This window comes from Onychomys torridus, chromosome 2 (assembly GCF_903995425.1).
Source record: "Onychomys torridus chromosome 2, mOncTor1.1, whole genome shotgun sequence".
NCBI classification, from domain to species: Eukaryota; Metazoa; Chordata; class Mammalia; order Rodentia; family Cricetidae; genus Onychomys; species Onychomys torridus.
In genome coordinates this window covers 130,547,000-130,560,838 of record NC_050444.1, presented here as the reverse complement: position 1 = coordinate 130,560,838, position 13,839 = coordinate 130,547,000, and the positions used below count along the sequence as shown (strand labels likewise).

The 13,839-nt window shown below is 42.4% G+C and overlaps 1 protein-coding gene across 2 annotated transcripts; it reads left to right on the top strand.

Moving 5' to 3' along the window:
- Positions 1-61: 61 nt before the first annotated feature.
- Positions 62-9,095, top strand: LOC118577596 (cytochrome b-c1 complex subunit 6, mitochondrial). Of its 2 annotated transcripts, XM_036177986.1 has the most exons (5): positions 210-228; positions 6,022-6,045; positions 6,476-6,619; positions 6,722-6,883; positions 8,889-9,095. In XM_036177986.1, exons 3-5 carry the CDS (start codon positions 6,596-6,598, stop codon positions 8,919-8,921), a joined length of 219 nt encoding a protein of 72 aa, XP_036033879.1. In that variant the 5' UTR covers positions 210-228; positions 6,022-6,045; positions 6,476-6,595; the 3' UTR covers positions 8,922-9,095. The 2 variants fall into 2 exon arrangements, with proteins under 2 accessions (XP_036033878.1, XP_036033879.1); XM_036177985.1 differs by lacking the exon at positions 6,476-6,619 and having other exon boundaries at positions 62-228.
- The last annotated feature ends 4,744 nt before the right edge of the window (positions 9,096-13,839 follow it).

The following is a 13,839-nucleotide window of genomic DNA, read 5'->3' as shown; positions in this document are numbered from 1 at the left end:
GTTGGAGAGTAGTACAGGCCAATCTGTGCATGTGTTCCAGACTACGATGAGTATGCCGCACTTCCGGCCAGGTCGCCGGATATCCGTCAAGTGACCCTTACGAGTCCTTCTTGATCTCAAGTGGAGTGGTTACCGTTGTTTCTCCTGGGGTTGAATCCCGAGCAGCGTCGGGACATGGGACTAGAGGACGAACGAAAGATGCTTACCGGGTCCGGAGACCCCAAAGAGGTAAGGTAGGAGGTCGGCTCTTAACTCTGCCCAATGCCCTGAGGACCTAGCCCATCAAAGCACTGTCTTCCCCGCCACCTCGTCCCGGCTTACCTCCGAGCGTTTGAGGGCTTGGAAGAGGTGGTCTCTGCTACTCAACTTCAGAATTCCTTGAGTGACCTTGGGCAGATCAATGGCTAGTCTTCCTCAGGGCTGGCTTCCCAACCTCACGAATGTGAAGGTTTATAATATGTGGAGTTATCATGCTGTATCGATTAAACTTGTGTTAAGAGAAAAAGAAACCTGTGTTTTCAGTTTTAAGGTTGTGATTTGACAAGTGTGGGAAGCAAACAGTCCGGCGTTAGTCTTTAACCTACCTTAGGTCAGGAATCACTATTGTGGAGGTTCCGGGGAATCGAGCCTTATACTACTTGCTGTGAAAAAGCGGTTCAGGAATTGGGGTGTAGCTTCGCGGTAAAACGTTTGCCTAGCACCAAGAAGGCCTGTGTTCGCTCCCCAGCACCTCAAACAAAAAGTAGTTCTTTTTATCTTTTGAGGTGGAGATGGCCGAGGACTTGTGTCTTTGGGGACAGTGTAAGAATGTGCAGTGTAATTCTGTGATGAAAGAGGGAGCTCTTTCCCAATGTGATAATACTAACTGCTTGCTGTTCTGAGTGCTTTGTATGTACTAAGACATTTAACTTGCAGTTTTCCTATGAGGTAAATGTTAGGCACATTTTTTGGGTCATTTTTATAGATAACGCAGCAAGCAAGGAAGTTTATTATCTTTTCTAAATGCACACAACTTAGCAAGACAGTGCAGCTGGGAATAGAGTCTAAACCGCATAACTTCAGAGCCAGAGCTCTAACCACAGTACTTTACAAAAGCGACTCGCTTTGTTTTCATTTCCTATATATTTGTCCTCTCCTTCAAGACAAGCCATTGGGACCATGGATTTGGAATTATTTGGAAAATTGGTTAGCCTTTAATTTTTTCTAGTCTTAGCAATTTTCAGAACGTGCTGGACCAGGCTCAGAAAGTTCAGCAGGGTACTAAAAACTACAACGACAACAGATAAGTTTTAAAATTAAGAAAAGGTGTGTTAGTCCATGTTTTCAATCCCAGCACTCTGGAGGCAAAGGCAGGAAGGATCTCTGAGTTCAAGGCCATCCTCGTCTTCACATCGAGCTCTGGACAGCCAGAAATAGAGAAAGAGACCCTGTGTCAAAAACAAAACAAAACAAAAAGCCACAAAAAACCAAAGCCAGTAAACCAATAAATAATAAAATGAAGAAAGTTGAATTAATTTTATGAAAAATCATAATTACTGGAGATTAAGTCCTTTTATTCAATGTGGCTTTGGTTTTTCTCATTGGTGGAATCAGTCCGTAATTAAACCTTGGCTTTGTTTGATATGGTATCTTTGACATAATTACTAAGTTGTAGCATTGCTAACTGGGAAATGGCACAATGGTCTAGAACACTAATTTCAAGGTTTTTCCCCACAGTTTTTATTTTTTTGGTAAGCGTGTATTTGTGTTTTGCTTGCATGTCTGTGTGCATGCTTGGTGTCCTCTGAGGCCATAAGAGGGCATTTTATCCCCCAGAACTGGAGTTAAAATATCTGTGAGCCACCATGCAGGTGCCAGGAAGAACATGTGTTCTTTGGAATAGGGACAAGTGCTCTTAACTGCTGAGCCATCTTTTGTGTATAGGAGTTGGTGTTTGCATCTGTCTATAGGTCTTTTCACATGGGCTCCTGGGATCAAACTCAGGTTGATAGCAGTAAGCAATTTTACCTGATGGTTCTAGGACTTTTTCTTATGCTGGACCTTGAATCCAGGGCCTTAAGTATTCTCAAGTTGTACTTTACCACTGAGCTCTGATGTCGGGTTTTTGGTTTTTTTGTTTGTTTGTTTGTTGGGGGAGGAGGGGGCTTTTTTGTTGTGAAAAAAAAATTTTTTTTGAAAGGCTACCAGCTGTATGGTTCTATTTATTTATTTATTTATTTATTTATTTATTTATCTATCTATCTATCTATCTATTTATTTATTTATTTTTTAAGATTTATTTATTATGTATACAGCATATATGACTGCAGGCCAGAATCTCATCATAGATGGTTGTGGGCCACCATGTGGTTGCTGGGAATTGAACTCAGGACCTCTGGAAGAGCAGTCAGTGCTCTTAACCTCTGAGTCATCTCTCCAGCCCTCAATGTGAATTTTAAAAACTTTAATTTTTATGCATATGACTGTTGTGCTTGTATGTATGCTGTGCACCTTGTGTAGCCTTGTACTCAGGGAGGTCAGGAGAGGGTGTGGGGTCCCCTGGCACTGGAATTAGAGATGGTTGTGAGCTGACATGTGCGTGTTGTGAATCAAACCTGGTGCTTTTGTAAGAGCAGCAAGTTCTCTTAGCCACTGAGCATCTCTCCGGCTTACTAATAAATCATTTAAGGAACTTGATGAAAAACTAGAATGTGTATCTTAAGTAACAACTTCACACTTAGGAGAAACCTCATGAGAGTGAAGAGGTTGCAGTTGAACCTCCCTTCTAGGGTACTGTCCTGTATTGGGATTTGGGAAACATGATTGTTGAACTCATCTTTTGATTTCCCTATGTGCCTTTCCTTTCTCTTCTCCCAAATGTGGATACCTGCATATATACGCAGGTAAATTACTGTGCCATGCACCAGATAGGACCTGTGCCTATGCTCCTATAGGTAGTCTTTACAATTAGGTAAAGGAAGGAAACGATTTTGAAGGTCCACACTGGGATAAGAAAGATAATGTAGACCTGGTGTTTCTAAGGTCTTGGGTGAAGTTGTGTAGACTTTTATAACTTTATTGATCTGCAAGCCAAAGGACAGTGATTATAGCTTTAGTTAAGGTGACTAAAGAAAAGGATTTAGGTTTGACCATTTCCATATTCAATATTCAAGTTAAGAGACTAGAAAAAGAGCTGGAGATGGTTAAGATCCAGTACTGCTCTTGCAGAGGCTCTGAGTTCAATTCCTAGTACTTACATCAGGCTCAAAATTGCCTGTAACTTTGGTTCCAAGGGATCTGATGTCTCTGGCCTCCACAGGCACCTGCATTAGTGTACATGCTCAACCCCCATACCCATAGTTTAAAAATAGTGAAAATCTTAGAAGGTTTTCCTTTAAACTTAGTTTAGGTTATAAAGACAAAGTGTAGCCATTTTAAGCAATATTTACCAGATACCAGGGTCTTCTATAGTCCAGGTTGGACTCAGACTTGAGCTCCCGGTCCTCTGCCTTTTAAGTGCTGGGATTACAGGAGAGTACTCCACACTTGTTCAAGCCAAAGCAGAGTGTTTTTGTTTTGTAGGTTGGTACGTTGCATGGGTATGTATATATATGGTCATGTGTATGACATTTTGTTTTTCTTTTGAGTGTGGGAATTGGACCAAGGGCTTTGTGCAATGCTAGGAAAGCACTCTCATTGAGCTTCATCCTTAGACCACCAAAATACTTTTTAATCTTAGGTTTCATTGGATTATCTGATGGCTTGAGTCTATTATCAGGAATTATTTAATAATCACTGCTTATTGTTTCTAATTTGGGATTACTTCCTTAAGAGCTGACTACTAATCACATCCTAAAGGCTATATGTATTTCATAAAATGTAGACTGTCCTACACACTTAGATTTTACTGATGAAAGTGAGGTGGTGTCTGTCTCAAAATAATAAAATATATGGTGAGGTGGTATACATGGAGACAGCTACCTTTGAAAGAGTTTATGGACTGAGCATAGTGGCTTATACATGTGATCCTAGCACTTGAGAGGCTGAGGCAGGACAGTGAAGAGTTCAAGACCAGCTAGGGCTACAAGCAGGACACTATCTTAAAAATAAAAGGCCACTGAGATGGTAAAAGTACCTGCCTCCTCCACACTTGACAATCTGAGTTCAACCTCCAGGACCTATGTGACAGAGGAGAAAACTGATTTTCACAAGTTGTCTGCTGACTTCTATGTGTTTGCTGTGGCAGGTGTGCAGACTGTCTAGTGTGTTATCAGAGACCAAGCTCCTTCCATTGTAATAGTGTTTCTTTCTTTTTTTAATGTGGGACCAAATCTTCTGATAATGATGAATCAGATGACAGTGTGGCAGCAGCCCGAGGGGCCCCAGAGAAAGCCACGACCCAGCAGGAGAGGGGAGAAGCCAAAGAGCCAGCAGTCTGCACAGGGAACATGAGAAAGCAGCTAATTCCCGTGTGTTTGGAGCCTGAGCCTGGGCTTGGGCCTGCTCCTGTGGAATGAGCTGCCTGCACAGAGGAATGTGTGAAAGCGGCTAACTCCTGTGGCTTTTGGAGTCCCAAAACCTGTGGAGTTTGCTGCAGAAAGGCTGCAACAAAAAATTAGCCAGCAGGGTGGGGACTCATAGCTCTGGCCTCTGCTGGTGGCAGCAAGCGGCTTTTTCATGAATTCGTGCCCCAAAAGTTGGATGCCAGATTTTTTATTTTTTTTATTTTTTTTGGCATGAATCCTAAATGGTCTTATAATAAAAACCCAGAGCCAGATCAGGGCAGAAAGCTGAAAGATCAGAGAGGCAGAGCAAGCCACAGCCACCACCTCTTACCTTAAAAACTCCTCAGCCTGCAAGAGTTCCTGTCTCTTCTCACCTTTTATTCCTTTCTCTGCCCAGCCATATCACTTCCTGTCTCAAGTTTCCAACTGCTAGGATTAAAGGTGTGTGATCCCAAGTGCTGGAATTAAAGGTGTATGCTATCACTGCCTGTTTCTCTTTAGACTGGATTGATTTCATGTAGCCCAGTGTAGCCTTGAATTCACAGAAATCCAGATGGATCTCTGCCTTCTGAGTACTAGGATTAAAGATGTGTGCCACCACTGCCTGACCTCTGTGGCTAACTCTGTGGCTGGCTCTGTCCTCTGATCCTTTATTTCTTAGATTACAAATATATCACCACAATCTAATTAAAAATTAAATTTAAAAAAGAAAAGAGCAGGGCTGGAGAGATGGCTCAGAGGTTAAGAGCACTGGCTGTGAAGTCTTCCAGAGGTCCTGAGTTCGATTCCTAGCAACCATATGGTGGCTGGCAACCATCTATAATGAGATCTCGTGCCCTTTTCTAGCCTGAAGGCATATGTGTAGAGAGAACACTATACATAATAAATAAATCTTTAAAAAGAAAGGAAGGAAGAAAGAATGGCAGGAGAATTTATTGCATATAGTTTTTGAGAGAAAGGGACATGCCACATAATGTAGGACAGTGTGGAGGAGTAAGCAAAAGGAACCAGAGGAGCTGGCATTAAGGCTGAAGCAGGAGGGCTGCTGCAAATTCAAGGCCAGGCTGGCTGCATAGTGAGACCCTGTCTCCTAAAACAAAACAAGTTAGGGCTGGAGAAATGGCTCAGTGCTTAAGAGCACTTGCTACCCAAGCATGAGGACTAGAGAATGGGTCATAGCACGTGAGTAAAAGCTAGGTATTACACACTGAGGGCACTAGAGACAGGAAGATCACTAGGGCTTACTGCTGCTTCCCTAGCAAGGTTCAAGAGGATGCCTGATGTCCTGGCTATATGGTTTTTAGATTGACTGGTATGTGAAACGTGTGTTCCCAGGCAAACTGCATTTTATCTCTGAAAATTATCTAGTTCTGGGGAGGCAAGATTTAGCACTGAAATTATCAAAGACCGTAGGGTAACAAAACATCATAAAACAGTATGATTAATAGTCTTTTTCCCGTATTTATGGTATCAGTATGATTGGGGAAATGTATGTTATAAAATTTCTGCTGACACTAATTTTCTTTAACTTTTATAGGAAGAAGAGGAGGAAGAATTAGTGGTGAGTGCTGCTTCTGATTTTGAACTACCTTACAAGAAGTAGGAAATTTGAGCTTCGTGAAGGAATTTGTGACAACTTGGGGAAAATGATGGAATAAGCCTTTATTTAACACCTACTATGCAGGGGAGTGTTTGGGGTTGTGAGCCTAGAAAACCATGTGTTTTCTAGGTTTGGGGCTTCTTTGGTTTTGTCAGGAATTAGACAGCATCTTGAAGGTCTGGCATTCAACTGTTATTTGTGGTTTAATAAAGAACTTTGGAAGGAAATTTCTTTGATAGTTCTCTATGTTTGCATTTTCTGGCTTTGCAAGTAGAGTGCTAGGCCTGATTCGTACACAGGGAAATTGAATCCTAAATGCTGTGTTAACAAGTGATGCTGCTGGTAGATCTACTGTGTTTGACCAGGTTTCCCTTACTCCCTTGTTTCTCAGGTAGACCTGAGCCTTTCAGTGCATACTGGCAACCTTGGAAGGCAGGAATTTGAAACTTCCCTAGTACTTAGCGTCTAAGAATTAAATAGGCGTCCCTGTTCTGCCGTTTCTGGCTACAGTATGGTTCTGCTTCCTGGCCTATATGTAAGTCAGAGGTTTCACCTTGATTTGGTGATTATACTGACCAAAGCATATATAGTTGGTGGATGTTTCTGAAGCTTCCTTTTTTTTCTGTTTCTTTGTCAGGACCCCCTAACAACAGTGAGAGAGCAGTGTGAGCAGTTGGAGAAGTGTGCAAAGGCCCGAGAGCGCCTAGAGCTTTGTGATAAGCGTGTGTCTTCCCGATCACAGACAGAGGAGGATTGTACAGAGGAGCTCTTTGACTTCCTGCATGCCCGGGATCACTGTGTAAGTCACTCTGAAGACAGGAGGGGCAGAGCTGAACAGTGGTCTTCGTGCTCCATGTCGACCATCAGTGACCATTTACTATGGGCCTGGAAGTCAGGGTTTGTGACAAGCATTGTACATACATCAATGTCCCCAATCCTTACCACATATGTATCACTATCAGCATTGCACATATTGGAACAGATTCTGACAGGAGAAAAAACAACATCCTAACATGCACTATTAAATAGTAGGGAAGCTGGTGCTTATATTCTTTTTTGTTTTAGTACTGGAGATAAAACACAAGGCCTTATGCATGCTAGGCAAATGGTCCATCTGCCGAGCTACACCCCTAGACCTGGATTTGTGTGGTGTTTTGCCTGCATGTATGTCTTCGTTCCATGTATGTGCCTGGTGCCCAAGGAAGTTAGAAGAGGGCCATCAGATCTCCCGTAACTGGATTTGTCCACAGTTCTGACTACCATGTGGGTGTTGGAAACTGAACCCAGGTCCTCTGCACCTTTAAAAAAGCAACTAGTGTTCTTGATCACTGAGACATCATGTCTCCAGTCCCAGATACTGTGATTTTAATAGTCTGTTCTTTCTGCGTGTGTGTTCCTTCAGTATGTCTTATACCTGGTTGTTTATATACAGTTTTTTTCTTTCTTTCTTTTTTTTTTTTTTTTTTTGGTTTTTGTGACAGGGTTTCTCTGTGAAACAGTCCTGGCTGTCCTGGATCTCACTCTGTAGCCCAGGCTGGCCTCGAACTCACAGAGATCCGCCTCCCTCTGCTTCCCGAGTGCTGGGATTAAAGGTGTGCGCCACCACTGCCCAGTCTGGTCTATAGAATGAGTTCCAGGACAGCCAAGGCTACACAGAGAAACCCTGTCTTCAAAAAACCAAAACACAAAAACAAACAAACAAACTGAATAGGGAAGGCAATCGCTCATGCCTATAATTCTAGCACTCACCATTTGGAATGCTGAGGCAGGAGGATTGCCGTGGAGTTGAGGCCACCCTGGGCTACAGATTGAGTTTTAGTCCAGCCTAGTCTATAGAATGAGGTCCTGCCTAAAAAAAAAAAAGAGAGGGACAACTGATTGGCAGCCACCTTACTGAGAATATATTCTCTGTGTGGGTTGTAGAGCACTTGTCTAGTGAGGCCTGGATTTGATCACCAGTGGGGGCAGGAGGGGTAGTGTCACGTGTTAGAGAAATGTGGGAAACAGAAGACACTTCACACTCTGCAGAAATACAAAGTGGCACAGCCAATGGGTAAAATAGGTTGGTCGTTCCTTAGAAGGGCAAGCATAGAGCCAGCTGTGGGAGCACACATCTGTAGTCCTAGCTACTCATGAGTCTGAGGCAGGAAGGTCACTGGAGCCCCAGGTGTTTGAAGGTAGTCTGGTGTAAACAGAAAGTTCCTTTCTTTTTAGGGTGAAGAGTTAAGCATGGATCTAGCATATGGTCACCGATAGCACTGAGCAGCAATTCCATTCCTACATATATATCCAAGAGAAATCTAAAAAGTTTTAGATTTTTAGTAGGGTGGTGGTACATTCCTGCTAAGGGAATCCTAAAAGCAGATGTGTGGTGATTATTTATTGGAAGCTTACAGGAGATTACATGCAACTTCTAAAAGAAAAAGGTGGGGCTGGAGAGATGGCTCGGCAGTTAAGAGCACTGCTGTTCTTCCAGAAGGACCTGGGTTCAATTCCCAGCACCCACATGGCAGCTCATAGCTATCTGAAACTCCAGTCCCAGTGAATAAAACATCCTCACACTGACATATATACAGGCAAAACACCAACATAAAATAAATTATTTTTAAGAAGTAGATGAAAAATTCAGAGTTGCAGACAGGGAAGAGTCAGGTAAGCGAAGGGAGTTACTAGGGCCCAAGTGTTGGTAAGGATGCTCAAGAATGAGAGTGTCAAGAAAGGAGTACTACTGCTCCAGGTTAGGAAGACCTGTGAGCCGTGATTTTAAATCCAAGTGATGTTGTTATTTTCTTTTTCTTGTCTAGGTGGCCCACAAACTCTTTAGCAGCTTGAAGTGAATACACAGATTCATCCGCCTCAGCCTTGTCACAGAGCATCAGAAGTTCCTTGTGGTTTTGAACCATTTGTTTCTAATGTGTATCATAAGTTCTTGAGAACTTTATCGATTATGGCAAGTAGCCTCTTGCATGTAATAGCAGTGATTCCATCTTAATAAACTGATCTGCAGACTTGCTGTTTGTCCTTCCTCTGCCCCCCCCTTACTTTATTATTTTAGTTTTTAAATTTTTTATTTTTTATTTTTTTTGAAGTAAAATCAAACCCACAGTTTTATGCATTCTAGGCAAGTGCCTTTCTGCTGGGCTACATTTTACCTCTTTATTTTGTGAATCTTGCTAAATTGTGTTGGCCCTCAAATTTTCAATCCTCCTACCTCAGCTTCTTGAATATCAGATTATAGGAAGGTGATAAAAACTCGGTTCCTTGAGACCCTGCCCCCCCACTTTTTTTTTTTTTTTGGTGATGCTAGGAGTTGAACCCAGGGTCTTATGCATGCTAGGCAAGAACTCTACCACTGTGCTGTTTCCCTAGTCCCTATTTCAGAGTGTTATTTAATTTGAAATTTTGTGCAGGGTGTGGTTAGGCATGCCTAAATTTCAGCAATAGGGAGGCTATAGCAGGAATTCAAAGCCAACCTAGGCTACATGGAGGGACCCAACCCCATGCCCCCAGAAAAATGTTCCTTTTCAGACATGTATAAAGGAGAGAATGTAACCAACTCCTGTTACCTAGCAACTAAATAACCTTTAGTGATAGGATGTATATATGTATAAAATAATCACACATAAAGATTAAAGTCATTGTTTAATTCCTTATTTCTCATCTCAAAATTATCTTTTGTCCTTTTTTGGTTGGTTGGTTTTTTTGGTTTTAGTATCTAGTGTTTCTTCCTTAAGATTTAACATTATTTTGTTTGTATGTTTTGAGACAGAGTCCCGTTACGTAGTTCTGGCTCATGCTTTGTAGACTAGGCTAGCCTCATTCACAGATATCTGCTTGTCAATGTCTCCTGAGTGCTAGGATCAAAGGCATGCTTAAAGATTTTTTACTTTTTTTTTTCCTGTTTTTTTTTTTTTTTTTTTTTTTTTTTTTCCGAGACAGGGTTTCTCTGTGTAGTTTTGGTGCCTGTCCTTGATCTCGCTCTGTAGACCAGGCTGGCCTCAAACTCACAGAGATCCACCTGGCTCTGCCTCCCGAGTGCTGGGATTAAAGGCGTGCGCCACCACTGCCCAGCTGTTCTTGTTTTTTTGTTTTTGGTTTTGGTTTTTTTTCTTGAGACAGGATCTCACTATATAGTTCTGGCTGTCTTTGAACTCATTATGTAGACCAGGCTGGCCTCAGACTCACTGATATCCCCTGCCTCTGCCTTCCAGTTGCTGGGATTAAAGGCATGCATCAGTATGCCTGGCTAAAGATTTTGTTTTTGTTTTTGTTTTTTCAAGACAGAGTTTCTCTGTAGCTATGGAGTCTGTCTTGGACTAGCTCTGTAGACCAGGCTGGCCTCGAACTCACAGAGATCCACCTGCCTCTGCCTCCCGAGTGCTGGGATTACAGGTGTGCGCCGCTGCCACCACCACCCGGCCAAGATTTTTATTTTATGTGTATGAGTGTTCTGTCTGCATGTATATAAATAAGTACACCACATGTGTACCTAGTACCCTCAGAAGCCTGCAGACACTTGACGTGGACTTGAGCCACCATGGGCATGAGCACATGAGTGTTCACACAAACATAAAACTTTTTTTTTTTTAATTAAGACTTATTTATTTTATGTATATGGTGCTCTATCTGCATGTACACTTGCATTCCAGAAGAGGGCATCAGATCCCATTATAGGTGGCTGTGAACTACCATGTAGTTGCTGGGAATTAAACTCAGGACCTTTGGAAGAGCTGCCAATGCTCTTAACCACTGAGCCGTCTCTCCAGCCCCGACAAAACATTTTTAAAAGGAAGCCATCAGGGTAGCTTTGTGGATAAGGACACTTGCCTCCATGCCTGACAGCCTGAGTCTGACCCCTGGGACCCACATAGCTGAAGAAAACTGACTCCCAAAAGTAACCCTCTGACCCGCACACATGTGCCATGGCATATGCACATGCACACACACACACAAGTTTTTTAAAGGAGGAAGGAGGGGTGAAATTGAGCATGGTGGCATACTCCTGTAGTCCCAGTTGCCAGGTGCCTTCACTTCTTTTTTTTTTTTTTTGAAAGATTTATTTATTTACTATGTATACAGTGTTCTGTCTGCATGTATGTCTGCAGGCCAGAAGAAGGTACCAGATCTCATTACAGATGGTTGTGAGCCACCATGTGGTTGCTGGGAATTGAACTCAGGACCTCTGGAAGAGCAGCCAGTGCTCTTAACCTCTGAGCCATCTCTCCAGCCCCCTGCCTTCACTTCTTAACAAGGATTGTCTCAGCTGTTTGGAAGGCTAAAGGATGAGGCTCATTTGAGCCAAGGAGTGTAATAGCAGCTGGGCAACATAAGCATCTCTAAAAGAAAAATTTTAAGAAAATTAATGAAGGAAAGAAAATAACCTAAAGAGAAAGTGAATGAAAATTAGTGTCTGTACTTAAATTAGTAGACTAAGGGCTGGAGAGATGGCTCAGAGGTTAAGAGCACCGACCATTCTTCCAGAGGTCCTGAGTTCAATTCCCAGCACTCAAGTATCCTCTAAGCAAAATTCTAGGTAATTCTCTCCTTTATATGACACAAGTATAATCGTTTAATAATACTAAAATCTGGGTGATGGCATAGTAAAGTACACTATAAAGTTTCAGCTTTGCTGTACATTTGAAATAAAAATGTTTTTTTGAGACAGGGTTTCTCTGTGTAGCATTGCTGGAACTCACTCTGGAACTTTCCTGGAACTCACTCTGTAGCCCAGGTTGGCCTCGAACTCACGGAGATCCACCTGCTGGGATTAAAAGCGTGTGCCGCCGCCACCACCTGCCTAGTAAGATGGTGAAAAAAAATACTTTTCTTGAGACAGCATTTACACAGTCCTGGCTGGCCTGGAGCTTGCTAGGTGGACCAGGCAGGCAACTGGCTCCCAAAAGCTGGAATTAAAAGTGTGCATCACAGCAAAGGTCTTCACCATCTGCAATGTTCATCTGTGATGCTTTTTTCAGTATCACTAGTTGTACTGAGTCTACTAATTTAGGGGGAGCTGAGGATCAAACCCAGGGCCTTGCACTTGCTAGGCAAGCGCTCTACCACTGAGCTAAATTCCCAATCTTTTTTTTTTGTTTTCAGATGTACACAAAAGAGGATGCCAGATCTCATTACAGATGGTTGTGAGCCACCATGTGGTTGCTGGGAATTGAACTCAGGACCTTTGGAAGAGCAGCCAGTGCTCTTAATCTCTGAGCCATCTCTCCAGCCCCGGTTACACCAATTCTTTAAAAGACTCAAATTGTCAAGACTGATCCAAGAAGCCAGACATAGTGGCTCGTGCCTATAATCCCAGCCCTTGGAAGGTGACGTTAAGTAGATCAGAAGTTCAGGTCATGCTGAGTTACATAGTGCATCTGAGGCCAGCCTGAACTACAGAGATTCTTCCTTATAAAACCAAAAGTGGGGCCTGTGAGATTGCTCAGAGGGTAGAGACTCTTGTACCCAGGCCTGCTGATCTGGGTTCTATCTCCAGATCCCACAGGTATGGAAGAACCCACTCTGGAGGGTTTCCTGTATCTGACCACTACACATGTATTGTGGCATGTATGCACCTGTATTCACCTAAAAAATTAACTGGTGGGGGGTGGATTGGAGAGATGGCTCAGTGGTTAAGAGCACTGGCTGCTCTTCCAGAGGACCCAGGTTCAGTTCCCAGCACCCACATGGCAGCTCACAGCTGTCTGTAACTCCTGTTCCCTCACACAGTATCCCTTATGTGATAACATTCTCAGCTTTTGATTGGTGGATGCTAGTGGTCTGTGAAGACCTCCCAAAAGGTTTTACATCATAGATCCAGGCAAAACACAATGTACATAAAATACAAATAAACTGGATTTTAAAAAGCAAAAACAAACCAATAAGATTAAGAAGAATCAGAACATTCAAAGATCCCTATTTTCTTTTTATGTTCAATTAATCTATATCTATCTATCTATCTTGAGGCAGATTTCTATGTTCTGGAACTCTCTTTGTAGACCAGGCTGGCCTCAAACTCAGAGATCCACCTGCTTCTGCCTTTGTCTCCTGAGTGCTCTGATTAAAGATGTGCACCACCATGCCAGACAAGATTTATTTTTAAATTGTCTTTGTGTGATATGTACACATGAATACAGGTACCCACAGAGGTGTATACATACACTACACACAAAGGCATTGATTGGAGTCTCTGGAGCTGGAGTGTATAAGAGGTTTTTGATCTTCCTGAAGTGGGTGCTGGGGAGTGAACTCCAGTCCTCTATAAAGTTTTTTTTTTTTTTTTTTTTTTAAAGTTCATTGGTGTTCTGCCTGTATGTATGTCTGTGTGAGGGTGTCAGATGTTGGAGTTATAGACAGTTCCTATCTGCCATATGGGTGCTGGGAATTGAACTCAGGTTCTCTGGAAGAGCAGCCAGTGCTCTTAACTGCTGAGCCATCTCTCCAGCTCCCAATTTGCATTCTTAATTGCTAAAACATCTCTCTAGTCTACGCATATTATTTTTTCAATATTAATATCATTGATATTTTGGGGGTCAGATAATTCTTTGTTGTTGGGAAGGGCTGCCATGTTACCCATGTGCTTAGCAGTATCCCTCTGACTAGTAGATACTGGAAACACCAAGAGGTTATAGCAATCCTAAATATCTCCAAATGTTAAAAATGACCCCTGAGAAATAGACAAAAATCGCCTTTGAGTAACAACCACTGCTCTATTTCAAATAGAAAGTACAGAATTAATAATTAAAAACTTAAAAAAAT

What these genes read in the sequence shown, in the direction of transcription:
- LOC118577596 (XM_036177985.1), top strand. Translation starts at nt 175, where the DNA reads ATGGGACTAGAGGACGAACGAAAGATGCTTACCGGGTCCGGAGACCCC. An exon ending in GGTCCGGAGACCCCAAAGAG is followed by an intron (nt 229 to 6,021) that starts GTAAGGTAGGAG and finishes TAACTTTTATAG; the next exon opens with GAAGAAGAGGAGGAAGAATT. An exon ending in TGCATGCCCGGGATCACTGT is followed by an intron (nt 6,884 to 8,888) that starts GTAAGTCACTCT and finishes TTTCTTGTCTAG; the next exon opens with GTGGCCCACAAACTCTTTAG.